At 43.1% G+C, this 23,077-nt stretch overlaps 1 protein-coding gene across 1 annotated transcript in view; it reads left to right on the top strand.

The window, feature by feature from the left end:
• Positions 1-3,007: 3,007 nt before the first annotated feature.
• Positions 3,008-23,077, top strand: part of Pias1 (protein inhibitor of activated STAT 1) — an 89,780-nt gene continuing 69,710 nt past the window's right edge. The window contains exon 1 of the mRNA XM_028752340.1: positions 3,008-3,058. Within this exon, the coding sequence (XP_028608173.1) occupies positions 3,035-3,058 (24 nt within the window). The 5' untranslated portion in view covers positions 3,008-3,034. The remainder of the gene's footprint in view (positions 3,059-23,077) is intronic.

The raw sequence follows: 23,077 nt of genomic DNA, 5'->3' as shown, positions 1-23,077 counted from the left end.
AAACTTGTGTGGCCCAGGGTGCCTTTGAACTCCTGATCCACTTGCCTCCACCTCCCCAGTGCTAGGACATTAGCTCTGGGCCACCGCACCTGTCTGTCTGCTCGTTTATAGACACATTCTGGCTATATAGCTCAAGTTGTCCTAGAACTCACTATGTAGCCCAGGCTGGCCTTGAACTATTGAAACTCTTCTTGCTTGGCACTGCCCCACCCCAAAGTGTTGGGATCATGTCTTTGTATTGCACACTTGACTGTTGACAGAAAGCTTAGTGAGTGTAGTCCAAGTTCTAGGATTACAGGCCTTTGCTATCCAGGCCAGTTCCAAATATAGGGCTCCAGACAGAAGTGCCTGGGGGTCAGGAAAGCCAGAGTCAGTCTGGACTCTGTCAGTCAGGCAGTCCTCCCGGTAGTCTGGAAGAGAGTGATGGTTGTGAGGAATAAACAGAATAGGGTGCCTTGGATATATTTTAATAGCTGGACTCAGCTGGACTCATGGGCGCTCTGGACGCTGGAAATAAATGAAGAGAGAGGAGTAAGAATGCTTCCCTGACTTCCATTTTGAAAATAGTGGATACATATATACTGGATAATAGTGAGACTATTGGGAAAGGAGCAAGAAGACTGGGTGGTCAAGGATGAGCTGAGAAGACGATACTAGGTAGCCAGCTAGCAACCTTAGGGAGCAGCCTCCTCTTAATTAATTAGTTAATTAATTAAATTTGAAGACAGGGCCTCACTTGTAGCCCTAGATCTTACTATGTAGACCAGGCTGGACTCAATTTCACAAGAGAAATCTGCCTGGGATACTGGAATGAAAGGCCTGTACCACCCCACACAGTCTCTCTAAAGCTAAATAAATAAATAAATAAATAAATAAATAAATAAATAAATTCTTTTTGGGATAGGATCTCATGTAGCCCAGGCTTGCCTGGAACTGGAACTCCTGATCTTTTACCTCCCAACTACTGGGACTCTGGGCTCGTACCACCATTTCCACTTTCACAGAGTATCAGAGATCAAACACAGGGCCTCTTGTATGTTAGGCAGTTAGACAAACAATCTATGAGCAGAGCTGAATCATTACCTGGATTTGAACTTGTGATGTAGTCTAAACTGCAGATGTTTGAAAATTGTATTATAGAGCAAAAGTCAAGAGTTAAATGATAGCTCTGGGTGGTTGAATAATGATCACAGGCTGAGTCTTAGAACTCCAATCTTACTGGGCGGTGGTGGCGTACGCCTTTAATCCCAGCACTTGGGAGGCAGAGGCAGGCGGATTTCTGAGTTCGAGGCCAGCCTGGTCTACAGAGTGAGATCCAGGAGAGGAAAAAAGGGTGGAGGGAGGGAAGGAGGGAGAGAGAGAAAAAGAGAGAGGGGTGGGGGAGGCGGAGCCACCCAGTGAAGAGACTGGAATGGAATGTTGGGACAGTGACAGTGATGTAGAGGAAAGTTCAAGAACTGTGTTACCAGAGAAAGCAAGCACGTCAACTGTTAGTAGCTCCCTGCAGCCAACTTAGGTAAGCCCTGAGAACTGAGGGCTTCGCGAAGATGTAAATGAGCCGTCCTCTTGATGAAAGCCTGAGATAGGACAGTGTAGCTGCCTCGGGATAGGTGGAGAGGTAATGCCACTGAAGAGCTGGGAACAAGCACTTGTAGAAAAGAACGAAGTCATGTTTGTGAATTTATTCAGTGAAGAAAGCAGAGAAATAGGAGAACCCGCTGAAGGCAATTTTGAATCCAGAGGAAGTTTAATTTTATGTAAGAGGAATTTTGGTCTGTTTATATGCTGATGAAAACGGTTCAGTGAAGAAAGGGGGTTGAGAACTAGAAAGATACTGGAGTAAAAAAATTAGGGATGTGGGAGTGAAAATAATCTACGTCACTGGTCAGGACTGGGCCTTCTTGAATTCGGAGGCCCTTCAGAGTAATCCAAATGTTAAGAGGATTTTGATAGTAAAAAGCTGGTCAGTTAAAAAAGGCCGGGGTTTTGAAGGAAGGAAGCTTTTAGTAGATAGGAGAAGGTATGAAATAATCTTTCTTCAAGTCTAAACATCAATGTAGTTGAAGAAAACCCTCTGGGATTAAGCACATTTCCCCCTAATCCATTTTTCTCTTAGTGAGCCTCTTGATTTCAATGTTGCTCATCACCAGTAGTAACTATATCTTTACTGGTTCGAAGACCTGTGCCCCATGAGCGACAGGTCAGGGATCTTTCCTAATTTCTGACTTCAGAGGGTGACGTGATGAATGGATGTGTTCAGAATTTGCCTTAGCCCTGTTAAATGCTATTTAGGAGAGTTCCTTTTCCCCTCAGAGCTTTTATCTCGGAAAAGATACCATGGGAAATGAATATATATATATATATATATATATATATATATATATGTATATGTATATGTATATGTATAACAGAATATATATTATATATATAATATATAATATGTATAATACATATATATAATAGAATGCATATTATATAATTATATATGTATATATAATATATAATATATAATATATACTATATACATATATACATATATACATTTATATATGCCTTACTGCCTCATCGTAAACCCAGAAACTCTTCGTCAAATTCTCCTTAAACGAAACTTTCTAATTGTGATCCACCCGCAGCCGGGTAGGGTACAGGTGCAGAACGCGTCTTGCGGATTGGGGAGCGGTGTGGCTTCTGTCAACAGGGGCTCAGAGGGCAGCCGAAGGACGAAACTGAGGCCAACACCTCCCCAGATGTGGCCTCTTCCCCGGGCGCTCCCGGCCTGGCCGGTGTGGGGGCGGGGTGGCCGAGGGGGTAGTAACTGTCAAACTCCCGCTTGGCGCCATTATTTAAATAGTACGTGTGGGTCTCGCAGCTGTGCGTGCCCGGGGCGGGGCAGCAAGCTCCGGGAGCGGGGCGGAGGCCGGGGGCGGAACGGGACGGCTGAGAGGCGGGGCGGAGGCGGGGCCAAGTCCGCTAGAGGGGAGGGTCCAGCGCGGCCCCCGGCGAGCTTCACTGCGCTTGCGCTGACAGACGCAAGATGGCGGACAGTGCGGAACTAAAGGTAAAGCGCAGCTCGAATTCACTTCTAATATTCGGCCGCGGAGACGGCGCCGCTGGTGCCGGGGGGGATGGGTCGGACCCTGGGGGGCCGCTCGGGCCGGGCTCTACCCGGGTCTGGAGTTGTAGGCGGGAGAGGCGCTCCGGGCTTCAGTTGAGGGGGCCTGGCTGCGGCGGGCCGTGGGCCCCGGGTGCCTCGGGGGCGCTGACGGGTCGTCCCCGGCGTGTTATTGTTGTGGGCGCCTCTGGCGGGGGTGGCGGGGCGAAGAGAGAGTGAGTCGGGACGTGGCGGCAAGCGGCGGTCCCCGGGGCCTGGGTGCCTTACCTTGCAGCCCGCCTCCCTGCCCCCCCTCCACCGGCAGCCAGGGGGTTGGGGGGGTGTAGGTTGCGCTTAGAAGAGGGGGATTGGGAAAACTGCCCCGCTGCCGCTTCCTCTTCCTCTTTCACCGTCCCGGGCTCCTGTCAGGCGCTGCGCTCGGACCCCCGGGAACTTGGCTCCGGCCGCCCCGCCCCTCCGCGGCGCCCAGGCGCCCCCGCCCCGCTTGCCGCCGCTGCCGGCCTGTCAGTGGGTGCCCGGCCAGTGGGAATGCGCGATCCTGGGGCGATCGGCTAGGGAATCCGAGGGAGAAGCTCTTGGAAAGTTTAGCGAGCCTGAAGCCGGCGTTGGGGGTCCGGCTTAAGGGTTGCAGGGGGAGTCTGCCCGGGCGGGACGTTACTGTTTCTCTCTTGATTCTGGGCCACCGGGCTGGGTGGGTGGGTGGGTGGGGGGAAAGCAAGCCATTGGAAAGAGTGTGCGTTTGGGAGCGGTGGTGGGGATGCAGCCACCTCTCTAGACTCTTGCTGTCTCTGGTGTGGCCGATGAGAGCAGCCTTGGGGGTCTCTACACACACCATGATGGCGATGCTATAGCTGACGGAGGTGAATGGTTCGTGTTTATATCCCCCGTTGCCTTTTGTTTGTTAGGGACATCTTGCTGGCCATGTTGATTTAAACGAAAATTTCCTCCCACCCACCCCCAACCCACCCCAACCTCCAATAAATAGAACGTTCCATCGTTCCCTCTCAACTGTACCAATTACTCATGCCTCGCGAAATTAGATGAAAAGGTGCCCCCTTTTCCCTGCTTTTTCTCCCACCCCAATCTTTACCTGATGATGGCTCCTTTACTAAAGCACATATACCACTACACAAGCCGTCGGGGGAGGGCTGGTGGAACCCTTATGATTGGATTGTGACAAATGGGGCTCTGCTTGAATAATTCTGGTTTAGTAGCAGGCAGGCAGTTCTTAACTAACGCATATTATTTAGAGGCTCTGAACGCGGTATTCTCTTCTCTGGCTTCCTGTGTGCGAACCAAACAGCTGGTTATAGCACAGCAGAGAACTAACATCTCTGTCAGAGTGGAGAGTGGGCTATGCAGTTGTAAATCTTCAGGGAGATTGAGAATTCTTTTTATAATGAATAAAAATTATTTTTTTCCCTCTATTATGATGAAATAGCTTCTAGAACAAGCAGACCACTACTTTTGTTTCTGGACACTTTTCTTTGTGTGCGTGTGCGTGTAGGTATGTGTGTATGTATGTGTGTATGTGTAAAAACCTCACTGGAAGATCTTTTTTCCCTAGTAACTTTGGAGTATTAACATATGAAGATTTTTGTACAAGATTTGAGTATTTGTTCTTTTAAGTTTACTTCTAATTACTAACTTGTTTAAGATAGAAAATGATAATGGATAGTCCCATTCTCCCCCCGCCACCCCCCCACACACACTTTTAAGACAAGGGTTCACTATGTTGCTGAGGTTGGCCTGGAGCTTACTGTGTAGACCATACAGACTTTCAGCTTCAGAGATCCTCCAGCCTCTGCCTCGTTAGTGCTGGGATTAAAGGCATCTACCACCATACCCGACTTGGGTAATTTCTTTTATCCCAGTTTCAGACTATTGATTTCACTGAGAAAGCCTCAGAAATTTGCCTTTTTTGAGATAACCAACTTGCATAAAAACAAACAAAACACCAGAGCTCAAGTATGTGTGTTTTTTGTAATTATTTTTCTAATTGTCATTATGTTACTGTCATCTTTTTTGTTTGTTTTGTTTTGTTGTTTTTTGAGACAGGGTTTCTCTGTGTAGCCCTGGCTGTCCTGGAGCTTACCCTGTAGACCAGGCTGGAACTCAGAAAACCACCTGCCTCTGCCTCCTAAGTGCCGGGATTAAAGGCGTGTGCCACCACCGCCCACCTCATCTTTTTTGGTTTTGGTTTTGTTTTGAGGCAGGGTTTCTCTCTATAGCCCTGGCTGTCCTGGAACTCACTCTATAGAACAGGCTGGCCTCAAACTCAGAACTCAAGAGATCTGCCTGCCTCTTGCTTCGCAAGTGCTGAGATTAAAGGCATGTGCCATTCCAATACTCTTCCAGGTTGTCGATGCCATCTTTGCCTCCTAATATTTATTTTTTAGGAGTCCATTTGAAAAATAGTTGGCCAGGTTTTTTATGCATGGACCAGGTAGTAAGGCTTGAAACCCTTGTGGGAAAAGTACATGCAAAGAATAAAGTACCTATGTTCTTTCTGTTCTAAGAAAGTTCCTTTGGGACCAGGCATAGTGGCCCATACGTTTAATCCCAGCACTTGGGAGACATAGGCAGGTGAATCTCTTTTTTAAGGGTCAACTGGTCTGGCGAGTGAATTCCAGGATAGGCAGAGCTACTTAATAAGATCATGTCTTGATAAAATAAATAAACAAACAAAAAGAAAAAAGAAAGGAAGAAAGGAAGGAAAGTGCCTTTGGGGATAGATGAGATTCCTGGTGTGAGTCTTGTTAGGTAAAGTTACTCTTTAGAAAAATGAGCCAGTATCACACAGACACTGAACACTTAATGGGAAATGGTATTTTTCTTGAAACTGGTCTCCATTTTTTCACCCTCTCTAAAAGCTACTTGAGATTTTCCAGAGGGCTTGTTTTCCATTCTTATGTTTCTGTTGTATAATTTTTCAAATTATAATAAGTGTTTTGACACATTGGTGTGTCATTGTGTGTGCCTGAGACTTAGAGGAGCTGTGATAGATTACTTAGCTGGTGATAGCTGTGTTAAAAGTTCTGTTAAGGCTTCACTGTGGTTAGATTTACTATTCCTTTTTTTTTGGAGAGTAGGAGAGATGATAATAGGAATGCGTGCGTGTGTGTGTGTGTGTGTGTGTGTGCAGTGAACTTTGGAAGATATTCCTTTCAAAAATATTTTCATTAGGGTGTATGTGTATTTGTGTGAGTGTGTGAGACATATTGATTATATATCTTAATAAAATAGGGAAGTCTGAATAACGAAGGGGAACCCTAGGTATTTTTTTAAAATTATTTTTAAGTTTTAAATGAAAATACAGAACTCTAATGGGAACTGCGGAGGAAATACTAATTTTTTTCCTTATTCCAATTCACAGCCCACATTTGACTGTGCCGTGGATTGTATTCGTAATAATTTTCCTAATGGCCCTTTTAGTGAGTCCTTTTAAATCTATAGTGATTCTGCTAAGATCAGATGGGGAAACCCGATCCAAAGCCCCTGTAGGGACAGTGCAAGCTGGAAGATATTGCCAGTACGGAGTAGATTGAGTCATACATATCAAAATGAGTTCTCTGTGCACTTCTGCTTATGAAAAGTTCAATTTTTCATTAGGGGAATACTCATAAGTGATTTCTGGGAGGCTGTGAAGGGTGAAGGCACTTCAAACAGGGAGGGTGTACAGCCCAAGTGATCTTGGTAGTGATAACCTGACAGTTTCATTGTAGCCACTCTGATTTGTTGTTGTTTAAAGACAGTCTCTCTGTGTGAGCCCTGGCTGGCCTGGAACTTGCTCTGTAGACCAGGCTGACCTCTAACTCACAAAGATCTGCCTGCCTCTGTCTCTGTCTCTGCCTCTGCCTCTGCCTCTGCCTCTCTGCCTCTCTGCCTCTCTCTGCCTCTCTCTGCCTCTCTCTGCCTCTCTCTGCCCCTCTGCCCCTCTGCCCCTCTGCCCCTCTGCCCCTCTGCCCCTCTGCCCCTCTGCCCCTCTGCCTCTGAGTGCTGGGATTAACGGAGTGTGTCATCATGCCTTTAAAAAAGTATTTTTATTCATTTTTTATTTTCTAGACAGCTCCCTTGCCTTTAATCCTCGTAATTTAGAAGGTTAAGATATGAGTAATGTGAGTTCTAGGCCAGCCTGGGCTTAGATAGCAAGACTCTGTCTAGAAAATAAACCAGGATAAAACAAAAGGGAAAAAAGACCCTCAGAGGACAACAATAAAACACCTTAAGACAGTGCTTCTCAACCTTCCCGATGCTTTAGTACAGTTCCTTATGTTGTGGTGACCCCAACCAGAACATTATTTTGTTGCTACTTCATAACTATAATTTTGCTGCTGTTAAGAATTGTAATTTAAATATTTGATTTTGGGGATATCTGAAAAGCCACTCCTGTGAAAGGGTCTTCTACCTCCGAAGGGGTCCATACTCACAGATTGAGAACCTGTGGCCTAAATGAAAAAAAAAACATAATAATAACAAAAATAAACATTTTTAGAGTCAGGATTCACCTTGTAGTTCACAGTGGCCTGGAGTTGACAGCCTTTTTGTCTCAGTCTCCAGAATGCTGGGATCTCAGCATGAGCTACCACACGCATCTTCCAAAATCATTATTTTTTTCTTAAATGTCTTTTGCATTAAAACTCTAGTAAGTCATATTGCTGTTTTAACTCATAGAAGGAGCAGTGGGAGGGAAGGATTCATCTCTTTCAAGGAGTAAATAATGGAGTCCAATGAACAGAGAAGCTCACTTTTTAAAGTATGCTGTGTAAGCGTATCAGTAAATTTTGTTGTCATATCTGTCTCTTTATTTTCAACAAATAACCACTTAGTTTTGATCTCTGTGGTGTAATTTGTCAGCTTTTATTTCTCATAGAAGCAAGTAAATCTGACATTTTATTCATGGATTTGATTTTAATCTCTCTGACTTGCTTTTATGAAGTGCTGTATTTAGATGGCTTTTGTTTTATGTCACTTCTTGGGAACAGTATTTTAAAACAATTTGAAAAACACTTAAGTTTTTAAGTAGTTCATGTAATTGTTTTAAAATATTGCCACCTTTTCCTTGCTGGTTTTTCTCCGGGTGACTGCATTGTCTTTCTCATCCAGGAGTGTCTCCTAATCCCCTTTGATTGCAGTAGCTGATTAACCTTGGGTTTCTCCTGGTGAACTCCAGCAGCATGCTGTTCTAGGGTTCATGCTGAGGCTTTTGATTTCAGTGTAATTTGTACCCCCTCATGCTGGTAACTAGGAGTAAGAAAATAAAGTGGGTTGTGGTCATAGTGGGATCTAGGAAGAAGTATCTGCCTCAGAAAGTAGTGGGGTTTTATAAGCTGTAGCATACTAAAAACTAAACAAAACTTGGTTCATTACTTCACAGACTTGATGGTACTGTTTTCTTAAGTGTTCAGCTCTGTCACTAAGCATTTATGTTTTGGGATAGTGGTCTCATGTAGCCCCAGCTGGCCTTAAAGTCACTGTGTTGGGAAGACATCCTTGAACTCCTGCTGTCGCTCTATCTCCCGAGTGTTGGGATGCCGGGCATAAGCCACCATGCTCTACTATCTTCTTTTACTGTTTGAAGAATACTTGATACCTTAGTTTTGTGGTGCTGTTCAGTTTATAATGATCACATAACATTTGCTTTTTGCATAGTTCTTTGAAGTAGGAGAGGAATGAAAGAGGTAAGGAAGCCTAGAAAGGGCAAATTTTACCAACCATAGTGGCAAGAACTTGTGTTTGAGTCTTTGATTTCAAAGCTCTTCTCAGTAGGCCTCCCTAAAGATGCCAGGGCAGTACTGGAGGTGTTTAAGATGTCTAGCTCACTAAGAATTGTAATGTTGCTAAGATGCCTGGGTATTTTGTGGGGACACTCTGCATTTTCACTGTATAGCCCTGGCTGTTCTGGAACTCACTCTGTAGATCAGGCTGGCCTCAAACTCAGAGATCACCCTGCCTCTGCCTCCTGAGTGCTTGGTTTAAAGATCTGTGCCACCACCACTGCCCAGCTAGTTTTCTTTTTTCTTCTTTTTTTTTTCCTTTTAATTTTGAGTTTTTATTTTGATTTTATGCCTTTGAGTGTTTGCCTAAATGTCTATCTATGCATTACTTCTGTGCAGTGTCCACAGAGGCCAGAAGAGGGCATCGAATCCCCTGGAATTGGAGTTACATATTGTCTCTGACTTATGGGTGCTAGAGATCAAACCCTGGCTTCTGAAGAGCAGCCAGCCCTGAGCTAGCCACTGAGTCATCGCTCCAAGCCCTCACTGTTTTGCTTTTTAAGACACTCTGACTTGTACTAAGACTAACCTCCAACTAACTAAGCATGGGGATTTTTACAATTACTATTTTGCTTGGAACATTTTTTTTATAAGATACTAAAAAGAAGACAGAAAAATAGCACTTATAATTCTAGGTCTCAGAAATACTACGGTTAACATCTGGGCATCTATCAATGTAGACTTTCAGTGACTGTAGGTATATATGTATATTATCACAATAAAGAATCATAGTATTAAAAAAATTGTATGTGTGTATGTATGTATTTTTGAGACAGTATCTCTTTATTATGTAGGTCTGGTTGGCCTGGAACTTGCTATGCAGATCAGGCTGACCTCAGACTCCTAGAGATTTACCTCCTTTTGCCTCCTCAGTCCTGGGATTAAAATTGTACAACAGCATGCCCAGCATACATTTATATACACGCCCGGTATACATACACACGTATATTAATAGTGTCATATATAGCCCAGGTTTTCTTTAAATTCCCTGTGTAATGTAGGATGACCTTAAATTTCTGATCCTCTTCTCCACCTTCCATGTTGAGGTTATGCCTGATATATGGCATGCTGGGAATTGAACTTAAAGTATCATGAATGCTAAGCAAGTAGTTTATCTTCTGAACTATACCACAGCTGATACTTTTTGCAATCTGTTACTTTTGTGACAAGCCTTTCAAGTTGGTAGATCTAGATCCAGGTCGCTTTCTATTTTATTCTTCTAGTAGCTCAACATTATACAGTTGGTTCTCTTTGGGGAAGGGGCCTGGTATTGAACTCTTCTTGTGATTTTCATGCTTTGACAGATAGCCTTGTGTGTGACAGATAGCTTTGCACAGATAGCCTTGTGTGTGACAGATAGCTTTGCACATGATTTTAACACCTCAGACCTTAGCCGTGTAGAGAGCACTGCAGCTGGGTTTTGGTTCAGGTGCCCCAGTAGAGTGGATCAGTAGCTTTTAGCTTATTCCTTGTTTTACCTTCATTGTTCCTATGTCTTTTATGTGTCAGGCGAGATCACATTGCTGAAGGATGAGCTCCATGATCATATAGCATATTTAATTGATTTGAAGTATGTTTGATTTTGGAAATTATATTAAAGTAATCAAATATTGTGAGTTTTGTGCATTAGGTGCTTGTCAGTTTTAAATGCCATGTTGAAACTGTATTGATCATTAATATAGAGAAAGTGGAAATGGGAACAACTTTTCATTTTTTAATGTGAAATCAGTGTTGCCATGGTTTTAAATTGGTAGGGAATGCTGTTTGGAGGAGCTAGTTATGGAAAGGTTACATAGGCTGCGAAAATATTTTTCTATTTTAAGAAGAAGCCTTTTTGGGCTATGGTAATTAATAAGTGCACATGTAAGTTAATAATGCTTTTTTCTTTTCGAGTCTCTGTCACTGTATAGTCCAGGCTAGTCTCAGACTCCGTTTTCTTTCCTCATGTTCCTGAATGCTGAGATTGCAGGTGTGTGCGTCCATCCCTGGCAAGAGCACTGCTGTATCTGTTGTGAAAGTTGTGAGCTATGGAAGGAACGAGTGACGACGTCAAGCTGTGGAAAAGATTGTGTTCTAAATTTATTGTAAATTTGCTCGTTAGTGTTGTTTCTGAGTAGGTGGTAGAAGTTTTTGAAGTACTAGGTTGTTTTGTCCTGTAAGTGTGGATGACCTAGAATTTATGCTTTGGCTTTAGATAGTTGTAGTGACTCACAGAAGACCCCTGGGGTGGACTGAGGCACAGAGCAGTAGATTCTATGTCGTCTCAGCTGACTTGAAGGGCAGCTACCACAGTGCTCCATGTGGCCCGCTTGAGGCTTTGTCAGTGTGCAGCTCCCTCCAGTGCACAGCCTGTACACAGTTGCCCTGGGCTTTGCTGATCCTGTCTAGGTTTCCCTCCTGTGTTGAGGCTTCTGAGCCCTCCACTTTTGGTTTCAGTGGTCTCTTGTGAAAAGGCAGAAAGGCCTATCCCTCAGACTTTGGTGAAAAAAACACCTTTTCTCCCCCCTAAGTCAAGAAAATGAAGCAAGTATGAACCGTTTTGAACAGTAACCAGTTCTGGATACTGACAGCCATGGTGCAAGTGCTCCTGGATTTGAAATATCCCTTCCTTACCTTTTCTGCTGATCTTGCTTTCAGTTTCTCTTTGGTTGCCATGTTACTTTCATACAAACAGTTCCTTCACCTTGTGACGTCTATTCTTTCAGTGGAGCTAGGCCTGGTGCTGCACACCTTTAATCCCAGCACTGGGAGGCAGAGGTGGGCAGATCTCTGAGTTTGAGGTCAGCCTGGTCTATGCAGTTCCAGAACAGCCACAGTTATGTAGAGAAACACTGTCTCACCTACCCCTTGCCCTCCCCACCCCACCCCACCCCACCCCACCAAAAAACACAAAAAGTTCAGTGAAAGAAACAAAAAATAAAAAACCTTTAGTGGCTTTGCCTAGAACAGTTGGTCTTAGCTGGTTTGATATCAGGACTCTCTCCAGTTTGACTGCAGTCCGTTTTCTGTGTGTTGTACTTTCTTGGCTGTAGCAGAAAAGTCTGTGACTTGAAGAGCATAGATTTGCTCTGTTACTGACTAGTGTTCTGTCACTATCCAGTAGGTGCTTACTATCTTTCAAGTTTAACAAATTATGTTACTGTTTGTTCTTGTCGGGAACCAAGCTGGTGCACATGCCTGCTATGGCAGTCTAAATTGTGTTTCTAGACAGTGTTACATCTTTACTCTTTCCAGGCTGTTTCTTAGATTAACTTGGATAGTGTGTGCAGGATAATTTTTGTGGATGTGAACCATGTGTGTACCTGTTGGCTATCTTGGAATAGGAGCGGCGATGGATGGTTGTTTAACACCACGTTTACCATTTGAGTTACTCATTGACTTCAGCCCTGACTCTGCAAAAGGAAAACAAGAAGTTCTTAGTACTTGGTTTAGTGTCTTGAAACTGTGTTTTGCTGTGTACCCCAGGCTGGCCCATGAACTGATAGTAATGTTGCCTCAGTTTCCCACATGCTGGTACTACGAGACTGGAGTGTTTGGTACTTTGTTGTGCTGTTGTTGAAAGTAATTGCCACCCTTCCCTTCACCCCGCCCATCTGGTTCTGAGACTTGTGAGTCTTGTGCACGCATAAGCACATGTTCTGCCGTCCAGCTGGTATCTAGCTGTGCCACATTTACTGTGACTAGTCCAGTAGTACTGTTGGGGTTGGATTGAAAGGCAGATGTGACAGGGCTGGGCAGTGGAGGTGCACAACTTTAATCCCTCTGGAGGCAGAGGCAGGAGGATCTCTTGAGTTTAAGGCAGCCTGATCTACAGAGTGAGTTCCAGTATGACCAGAGTTACACAGAGAAACCCTGTCTTGAAAAACAAAACAAAACAGTAGATGTGCTGACTGTAACAGGTAAGGGTGCTGCTGACTCTGGAGAACTGGACTGTGGCCTTAGGAGGTTCTGGTCGTGCACCACGTGCGCGTCTGTGCTCAAGTGTCTGAATAGGAGCAAGTTTGTTTCTAGCTTCATGGCACAGTTCTTAAAATAGAACTTAGCATGCTAACTTGTACTTATATGGTGAATTTAAGGTGTTTTCCTAAAGAATTGTCACATGGGTCTTATTCTTAAGGATCAGAAAAGTTTCAGAGTAAATATTTAGTTTTTCTTTTTAACATTTTAAACTATCTCTCCACAGTTTATTTATTTTCCTGTTTGTAAGTTGCTTTCTTTATATCATAGTCTCTTTGTAGTTGACATGTACTTGCACATCTGTATGAGGTAAATGTTTCTCCAGTATTTTAAAATCATTGTGGCTGGGATGGTGACTCCTTTGATCACCAGCAGCACTCTGGTGACTGGGGCAGCTGGAGGCCAGTCTGGTTTACATATGTAGTGACCTCCAGATCAGCCAGGAGTACCTAATGAGACCCTGTTATCGAAAATATTATCGAAGATAGATAGGTAGATAGATAGACAGATGATTGATAGATAGGTAGATAGATAGGTAGGTAGATAGGTAGATAGGTAGATTGGTAGGTAGATAAAAAGAAGACAGAGTCTCTGTTGTGGATTACAGGCTTCTCTGCAGAGAGAGTTTCCCAAAGAAGGAATGAGGAGGAGTTGTCAGGCTTCTTGACACTTGACAAAGGATGTGGCCTGAGCAGCTTGAGGAGAAAGAAGGGTTACTTTGGCTTCTGATTTCAGAGGTTTCACCCCATGTTTGCTCCATTACTGTAGGCCTGTGGTGGAGCAAAACATTATGGTGGCAGGAGCTTAGGAGGGCCACCAGAGAGAGGAGGGGACCAGGGTCAAGGCACCCTTCAGAAGCACTCCCTGGTGACTGACTTCCTCCATCAGGGCTCCACTGGTTTCTTCCACTGGTTTCTAAAACAGTACTGCTCCTGGGGACCAAGCTTCCGAACCACACAAGCCTGTGGGGACACTCATATTCAAACCATAATGTTTCATGCTTAGAACTTGGGTTATAGTGTGGTAGCTAGGATTTGTTTATTATTTACAAAGTGTCCCACAGTCTTCCATTCATGTATGTGTTTTGAATGTCATACTAGACTATTGGCTTGAACATATATATGATTACTTAAGCAGAATATATATGTGTTTTATGATTATAAGTGCAGTGCATCAACTATTACCATCTCAGGGTTTGTTTCTCAGACTCCTGGTGTTTCCCTGGGTATCTCTAGGTCAAAACCATTTTTCTAGTACCTGTAGGACGTTGTTTGGTATGCTGACAATTATAACATCAGTGGTGAATAAAGCCATTGTGATTTACAGGATCCCTGCTGTGGTGTGACTGAATTATACCAGTGGTGTATTTTCCCATCATCAGACTTCTGGAATTGAAATAGATACATGCTTTAAAAATAAAACAAACTGGACAGGTTATGTGGCTGGGTAGTAGAGTGCTTGCCTAGTTTGCCTAAGGTCCTCAGTGTGATTCTCAACACACACACACAAACACACACACACCCTTTCTCTCTTTCTCTCTCAAGCGAGTGAGTGCACACACATGGTGTGAAAAGGCAGGAAGACTGACTGGCTACATTTAGTGCCCTTGATGAAGGAATTAAAGTTAGTGATTTGTCATTGAGTCCGTCTTTGCTTACCTTTTAGGGCATGTTGTTTGAAGTGCTTCCCCTGATAGCAGGCCTGATGATTCGCTCAGAAAAGAGCTTTGTGCAGTTGTTGAGCAGCAAACTAAACTACCTAGCTGCCTTTCTAAGTAGAACACTATTTTTACTTGAAATAATTGCTTGGCAAAGTATGGTTATACAGAATGGGTGGTATTTGGCATACATTTTCTTGAAAATACAGTGAGCCTGTCACTACAAGGAAAACAACTGACAGTATTCATTGCTAATGATAAAATTTAAGCTTTCAAGGGGAAATTGAATTTTGGGAAACTACTGCACTTGCCACTAAGTTTGACAGATTCCACACTCGATTCTTTGATGCAGTTGGTGTGCTATGACTAAGTGAGCTACACTTCAGACAGTAGTGAGCTGCGCCACTGTTTGAAGAAGTGTGGAACTTGGAGAACTCTCGTTTGTTTTGATACGAGATTTCATGTAGCCCAGGCCAGCTCTGGACTGTGGATGTAGCTCAGTGTAACCCTCCCGCCTCATTCAAGTGCTAGGATTTTAGGTGTGGAACTACCATGCTCAGCTGAACTCAACATTTTTTTAAATAACTAGTACATGGTTTTATAAAGTCATACATGAGTAAAAAGATCAATTGGAATGGAGGTTAGACCAATGATTTTTTTTAATAGCCTTCCTTTTTTTTGTTTTGTTTTTATTATTTATTCTTCCCCCCACCCCACCCCCTGATTATGAGTTCACTGTAGCTGTCTGTCTTCGGACACACCAGAAGAGGGCATCAGATCCTATTACAGATGGTTGTGAGCCATCATGTGGATGCTGGGAATTGAACTCAGGACCTCTGGAAGAAGAATCAGTCCTCTTAACTGCTGAGCCATCTCTCCAGCCCAAGACTAATGAATTTTGTTCATGTTGTCCTGGCTGGTTTTAAATTAGTTTTTGTTGTTGTTGTTCTGAGAAAGGGTCTCAGGGATCCCAGGCTAGCCTCAAGTTCTCTGTGTACCTAAGATGACCTTGAACTTTAATCTTTCTGTGTTCACTTTTAAAGAGCTAGGATTATAGACGTGTACCACAGTACTTGGTTTTCGTAGTGCTAGAACTTGAACTCGGAGCTTCTCAGGGTTTCCTGCTAGGCAAACAGTCTACTAAATGAAACTATATTCTAGGCACTGACCTTCGACCTCTTTTCCTCTTTGCACCTACCAAGTACTGGTATTACAAATGTGTACCACCATGCTTTGAAATGACTTTGTTTTTTTGAGACAGAGTTTCTTTCTTTGTGTAGCCCTGGCTGTCCTGGTCTTGCCTTTTAGACCAGGTTGGCCTCGAACTCAAAGATCCGTCTGCCAGAAAACCTGGGTTTTATTTCCAGCTAAGCCATCTCTCAATTCTACTCATTCCTGCAGTTGTTGTTGTTGTTGTTAGTTTGTTTGCTTGTTTTGAGCCAGAGTCTCACTATGTCGTCCTGGAACTTGCTGTGTAGTCCAGGCTGGTCTTGAAATCAGAGCTATGTCTATCCAGTATTGGGATTAAAAGCATGTCTCACTGCACTTGACTCATTACATTAAATGATAAATTTAATTTTTTGCTTGCTCTAGTTGTGTATGAGTTCAAGACTAGCCTGAGCTACACATACATAGTAAGACTCGTCTATCAAACACAGAAATGTACAAATGAATACAAGTCTGTGCTGGCTAGTTCTGTCACCTTGACAAAGCCTAGAGTCATTTTGGAAGAGCAGACCTAAATTGAGAAAATGCTACCACTAGATTCGCTTGTAGACAAGCTTATATTGCATTTTCTTGATTGATGACCGATGTGAGAGGGCCCTGCTCACTGTGGATGGTGCCAGCCTTTTATCTTGGGGGCTATGGTACTATAAGAAAGCAGACTGAGCAAGCCGTAAGAAACAAGCCAGTAAGCAGCACTCCCCCATGGTCTCTGCATCAGCTCCTACTGCCGTGTTCCTGCCTTGCTTGAGTTCCCTTGCTGGTTTCCCTCAGTGATGGACTGTTATCACAGGATATACTACGATGAAATAAGACACCCTTTCTTCCTGGAGTTGCTTTTTGGTCATGGTGTTTATCACAGGAATAGAAACCCTAATTAAGACAAAATCCAATGTTTTCTATTTTGGGTTGGGTGGTTGGTTGGTTTTTTTTGGTTTTTCAAGACAGGGTTTCTCTGTGTAAGCCTGGCTGTTCTGGAACTCACTCTGTAGACCAGGCTGACCTTGAACCTATTTTGATTTGTAATAGTATTTTTTTTCTTTTTCATAGTCCTGGAGTTCAAACCTAGGGCCTCGTCTGTGATAGGCAGAGAGCTCTGCCATTGAGCTGCAGCTCCAGCCTTAGTCACACAGTTTTGATAGATTCAACACAAAGGGGAAGGGGGAGCTTCCATTTTCAAGAATATAAAAACTGTGATAATGTAAATGTTTTTTGAAGAAAATATGAAGAGTTATATACTACAGGAGTTTCTAGTTTCAAATGAGACTGTCCCTTTTACTCCATTTCTGACATTTTTTTTATAGTTTAAAAGACAAAAATCTGTTTGCTTATAGAAAAAGCCTTCACTAACAAGTTAGCCAACCCACAGCTCTTAGCGATGTCCTGCATCTCCGCAGCCAGTGTGCTGAGGGAGTGCTGGGATGCCTTGGATCTTTCACGGTTGAGGAATACTTATTTTCTGTTGTTTGTTTTTTGAGGTTATATCTTAACCGTGCATTGTGTTTTTTCAGTTGTTGTGGACGAGAATTGTATTGACAAGTGAACATTCTATGAGATGTGCTCTAACAAATTGTAGCTAATAATTTCCTCTCTAGCAGAGCTTAGCTCTTGCAAATATATCTGTGATTGATTTATAATTTACATGTTTGTTTTTTCTCTCCCCCTTTTGGGATAAAAGCCAAACAGCTGGACAGTGGATGTTTTTATATTTTTGTCTACACTTTTTTCCCAATTCTTTGACAACTTCATATATGACAATGCATATAATACATTCAGGTCACCCTACCCTCTGCCTCCACTTATGGTTCTGGTCATCCCAGCCCATCTTTAGTTCTCAGGATCTGAAAGACTGGCTTCTCCTTTCCTCCATTGTTTTTGTAGGATTTTAAGACTGGAAGAAAACCAGGTGAGGCGCATGTCTTTCACCCTAGCACTTGAGTGGTTGAGGCAGAAGGATTGCTGTAAGTTTGAGGTCAGCCTAGGTTTCACAGGGAGTCTAAGGCTAGCCTGAGAAAGAGTGGAAAAGAAACATTGGTCCAAAAGTGGTTCTAATGAGATTTCACAATATCGTAGTCTTTTAAAGGTAAGACCTCGGCCGGGCAGTGGCTTCACATGCCTTTAATCCCGCAGAGGCAGGCGGATTTCTGAGTTCGAGGCCAGCCTAGTCTACAGAGTGAGTGTCAGGACAGCCAGGGCTACACAGAGAAACCCTGTCTCAAAAAAACCATAAATAAATAAATAAATAAGTAAATAAGTAAGTAAATAAGTGTAAGACCTCTTAGAGTTGTGCAGTGGCTGGAGTGATGATTCAGCTGTTCAGAACACTGGCTGCTCTTGCAGAGGATTCATGTTTGATTCCCAGCACCCACATGGTGACTCCCAGGGGATCTGATAACTTCTGGCCTTCATAGGCACACAAGTAGTGCACAGACACATGTGCAGGCAAAATCACTACATATAAAAATTAATTTAAAAAAGGGGAAGTTAGAGGCACTTGGGGAGATGATTTGATGCTAAACGTGCTTGCTATGCAAGCATTAGGGCCTGAGTTCAAGTCCCTAAACCCAGGTTAAAAGCTGGATGCGGCCATGGGCCTGTGGGTCCTGTGCTGTGGAGAGTAGTGGTATATATAAAACAGCTTCTACGAGATTGAAATATCCCATCTTGCAGGAAAGCTCTTTAATCAGGAAGATAAACAACTCAAAACAACTTCAGGAAGTCCCTGAAACTCATATTCACTAGGGCCATCCCTGTCAGAGTAAAGGCTGAGATTACTTTTGAGACTAGCTGAACACAGCTGCAAAGAAACTCCGACAAGCTGAGCTGCAAAGAAGACTCTGAGACCTTAACAACTGCCTGGGAGAAACAAAAACTAGTTCAGATGCCTAGAAGTTGTTTAGAGCAAAGTCACCTGGACACACCAACTTGTTGAGTGAGCTTCCTGAAGGCTGTGCCATGTACTACAGATTTTCCAATTTTTGTGAGCTGTCAGTCATGTGGGGCGGGTCTTGGTGCTGCAGATCAGTAGAGCAGGATACCCAGCAGCAGCATTTGGTCTCTGTGAGTACTGGTTATGTACATGATACACATGAACATATGCATATACCGCCTACATATCACACACACACACACACACACACACACACACACACACACACACCATAGTGTTTTGCATTTAATTGAACCATGATTAGAGAAAAGAACATGGAGTTAATATAACTAAAGACTTGAGTTAAAGTTTTTTTCAGTTGTACACATTCATTATATAAAATGCTGGTTTGATGTTGGTTTGATGTTGGTTTTCATGCATGTATGGCATCATGCATGTATGGCATCATGCATGTATAGCATCATGCATGTGTGGCATCGTGCATGTGTGGCATCATGCATGTATAGCATGTACTTTGTTTATATACCCTCCCTGTCTTGCCCTATAGTTCTACTCCTGCTGCTCCCCTTCCTCTCCTCAGATGCCCCCTTATACTCGAATTGCTTGTGTGTGTGCACACTACAGAGTCCACATACGAAAGAAAAGGTATCTGGGTTTTGTTATGAGTTTGACTTAACATGGTGCTTTCCAGTTATGAGAGAATAAAACTTCGTTGTGTGTATGCACAACACTTTCTTTACTCCTTCATCTGTTGTTGGACATCTAGGTGATCCAGTGCTGGCTGTTGTGACTAATGCCATAAACACAGCTGAGCACACATATACCTCTGCTTTATGTGGACTTAGTTTCCTTTGGGTATATGTACCCAGGAGTGGAATAGTTGGATGACATGGTAATCTTGTTTTTAGTTTTTTTGTTACTCCTGAACTTAGTCTCAGGAATAATGCAGACTAATGAGAGATGGTAATTAATAATCCTTAAGTCCAGACTATTTTTAGAAAGTTAATTCTTGCTGTATGTAGCAACTTTTTAAAAAGTTTGTCTTGCTTCTTTTCTGTACCCATTGTAAGGAATAATAAGCTGTGTTTTTAATTAGCAGCATCACGTGCATATAAACGACATCAGTGGTGAAGGACTGGGCAGTTCTCTTTGGGTTAAACCCTCTTGCATGGTCAGTGGTCAATTCATGTTCAGTACATTTTTTTTTTTAAAGTAAACACCTCACCCAGAATCGGCTGGGTGAAAGTGACAAGTATAGAGGTCAATACTGAGCATTTGTTCTAGAAACAGATTTTGCTTTGGATTCTCAGTTTAGTGAAATAGCTTACTTTTTATTCAAACATTTGTTTGCATATCTTAAGGATGAGGTGTGTCTGTGTATGAACTGGTGGTGAGGACTCAGTGCTGGGAGGTTTATGGCAAGTGCTTTAATTCTGGGATTCCTCTTCTCTCCTAGCCTCTTGCCTCCCTCCTCAATGGGTGGTGGTTGTTGTTTTTCTTTTCTTTTTTTTTTTTTGGTTTTTTCGAGACAGGGTTTCTCTGTGTAGCCCTGGCTGTCCTGGAACTCACTCTGTAGACCAGGCTAGCCTCGAACTCTCGAACTCAGAGATCCGCCTGCCTCTGCCTCCCAAGTGCTGGGATTAAAGGCGTCCGCCACCACCACCCGGCTGTTGTTGTTTTTCAATGTCATTTATTTTTAAACTTGTATTTGCTATGGTAAATTAATTACAATCTATTAATAGCAAAAGAAATTTGAATATCATTGACTTTCTTTTAGTTGCATATTGTAAGGCAGAGTGTCATTGTGTTGTCCAGGCTGGCCTCTAACTTTTGATCTTCCCTGCTTTGCTGAGATCATGGGCATGAGGTATTGTGTTATACCTGGCTGACCATTGACCTAACACCCATGGGAGTTGGGGTGTGTGTGTGTGTATGTGAGTGTGTGTCTGTGTGTGTTAATATCATATGAATGTGGGTGAGTAGGTATGCTTTCCTATGAGGAGGCTAGAAGTTGATGGTGGGCATTTTCTCCTTGCTTGTTAGGCAGTCTCTCTGCAGCTGGGGTTAGCTGTTTCAGCAGTATCAGCATGTTGTCTGGGTGGATCTTGAGCTCCTGATTTCAAGTGATCCTTCCCAGCCTCTCTACATTGTAACAGGTTAAATGTAGGACTTGGGATCTGACTGTGGAGTCTGAGTTCATACCCTTCTAGCTCTGTAAACTCAGTTCTCTCGGTACTTCTGAGACAGACTCTTCAGGTTTTCTTCCGTCTGAGTTCTGGGATCCAGCATTTGAGAGACCTTGTGTAGTTGTAGAATACATTCCGTCTGTCTGTTTAGGCTTCTTAATATGTCTCCATGTATGCTTGTGCACTGCATGTCTGCCTGGTGCCCTCGGAGTCCAGAAGAGGGCATCAGATCCCCTGGAACTGTAGTTACAGTCAGCTGTGAGCCACCATGTGGGTGCTTACATGGCGAATTAACCTCAAGTCCTCTGGAAGAACAGCCATTGCTCTTAACTACTGAGCCTTCTCTTCAGCCCCTGACAGTACTGATTTTTCAAAGACCCATCTATAGCTTAGAGAACACAAGTTATGGTTTCTCTTAGACTTCCTGCTTCCTTCGTCTCACGTCCTTCTTACTGTTCAGGCAGATAAACAGCTCCTGCTGCTGGCTGACTTTAGCTAGAAGCCTTGTTGTTCAAGCTTACCTACTAAAGGTCACTCACTTCATTAAGATCCCAGGCCCTGCTTTTATAACTTTGCATAGCCACCCATGTTGTTATCCCACTGCCTCCTCACTTTGTTGTCTTACTTCTGTAGCTCCCTTCAGTACTTCCTCCTAGCGTTCCTGGGTCTGTCTTGGGTGACACTGCTCTGTCCTGGCTAAACTTTGTGCTAAGTAAGTTCCTGGTGTTGGTTAGTGGTAAGGAGCTCTGAGGTCAGGAGGCTTGAGGTCAGGCATCAGCATTTTACAGTCAGACCTCAAATTTAGTGTCAGTTTTCTTACACATAGGGTAGGAGTTACTAGCAGTTTATGTGGCAGGTTCAAATTTGTGCTGAGAAAAGAAATCACTAGAGTGTATATAGCAGGCACGTTTAGGCATTTAACATATCTTTTACGACTACTATTATTATTCTAAAGATTTATTAACTTCTATGTGCATTGATGCTCTGCGTACATATCTGTGTAAGAATCTCAGATCCTCTGGAACTGGAGTTACACACAGTTGTGAGCTCCCACCTGGGGGCTAGGAATTGAACTTGGGTCCTCTGGAAGAGCAGCCAGTGTTCCCAACCACTGAGCCACCTCTCTAGCACCACATTTTATTGTGTTTATTCACCCAAGTCAGTGACAAAACTATAATTGAAAATGTTTTTAAGATTAAAAGACTGTACTGATTGTATGAACTATTTCCCAAGAACAGATTTCATTTAATAGTTAGAGCAGTATAGAATTTTGAACATTTAAGGGATCTTTGAGAACTTGTATGTTATTCCCCTCTTCCTTGTTTGTTTATTTCTTTAAAAAAAAAAAAAGATTTTGAGACAGTCTTGCTTTGTAGTCTAGGCTAGTTGTAAACTAGCAATCCTGTCCTAGTCTCCCAAGTGCTAGAATTATACGTGTGTGCCACTACTCCTGGCAATACTTTATTTTAGTGTGTGTGTGTGTGTGTGTGTGTGTGTGTGTGTATACTTGCCCTGTAGCCAGTATGTGGAGGTTAGAGGACAACTATAGATGTTGGTTTTCTTCTACTTAGTGGGTAGTTAGGCTTGGCTTTTACCCACTGGGTCGTCTCAGCAGCCCACAGTCTCCCTTTTAAAAGTGGAAGTGTACCTCCCAAATTATAATTTGATAAATTACTATCTAATCAGTATGAAAATTCTAATCTTATGCAGCGGGTGTTGGATTAACATAGTACATGCTCAGGCTCATCTCCTGGTCATGCCCAGGCTCCCTCTGTGGATGGAGTAGGTGCCTGACCATCCATGGAAGAAGCATTTCTAGCACATCGACATGCAGAGCAGCCTTTTTCTTAAATAAGAACCATATTTTCCTGTCTCTGCACATGAAGTTGGTCAATGTGTTAGTGTTTTAAATTCTAGAATTTTAAATTAAATTAAACTAAACTTAATACTGTGTCCAAATTTTTAAAACAGTCTGAGTTAGATTTGTTATTTTTAGTATTCATGTTAACAAGAAGGAGCTTTGGAAGCCTATAGCCATATGTTTCATGGAACGTGATAGGACATAGATGGGGATGACGTGGAAACCATCTATCAGAAAGGGAGCCATGGCAACCCTTTCACAATGTTAAGTCTGTACATTGCTTGAAGGAAAATGGCATCTCTGTTTACATATAATCACAATATTTTGTCATCTTTTGAGAGGATAATGTAATCAGCATGAAGGGATGGGGGCTGAGGGATGAAGGTGCTAGCTGCAGGGCTGGTGCTGCAGAT

This window comes from Grammomys surdaster, unplaced genomic scaffold (genome assembly GCF_004785775.1).
Source record: "Grammomys surdaster isolate TR1022 unplaced genomic scaffold, NIH_TR_1.0 125896, whole genome shotgun sequence".
NCBI lineage: Eukaryota > Metazoa > Chordata > Mammalia > Rodentia > Muridae > Grammomys > Grammomys surdaster.
Note: the sequence above shows the minus strand (reverse complement) of the source record. Positions and strands in the feature narration are given on the sequence as shown.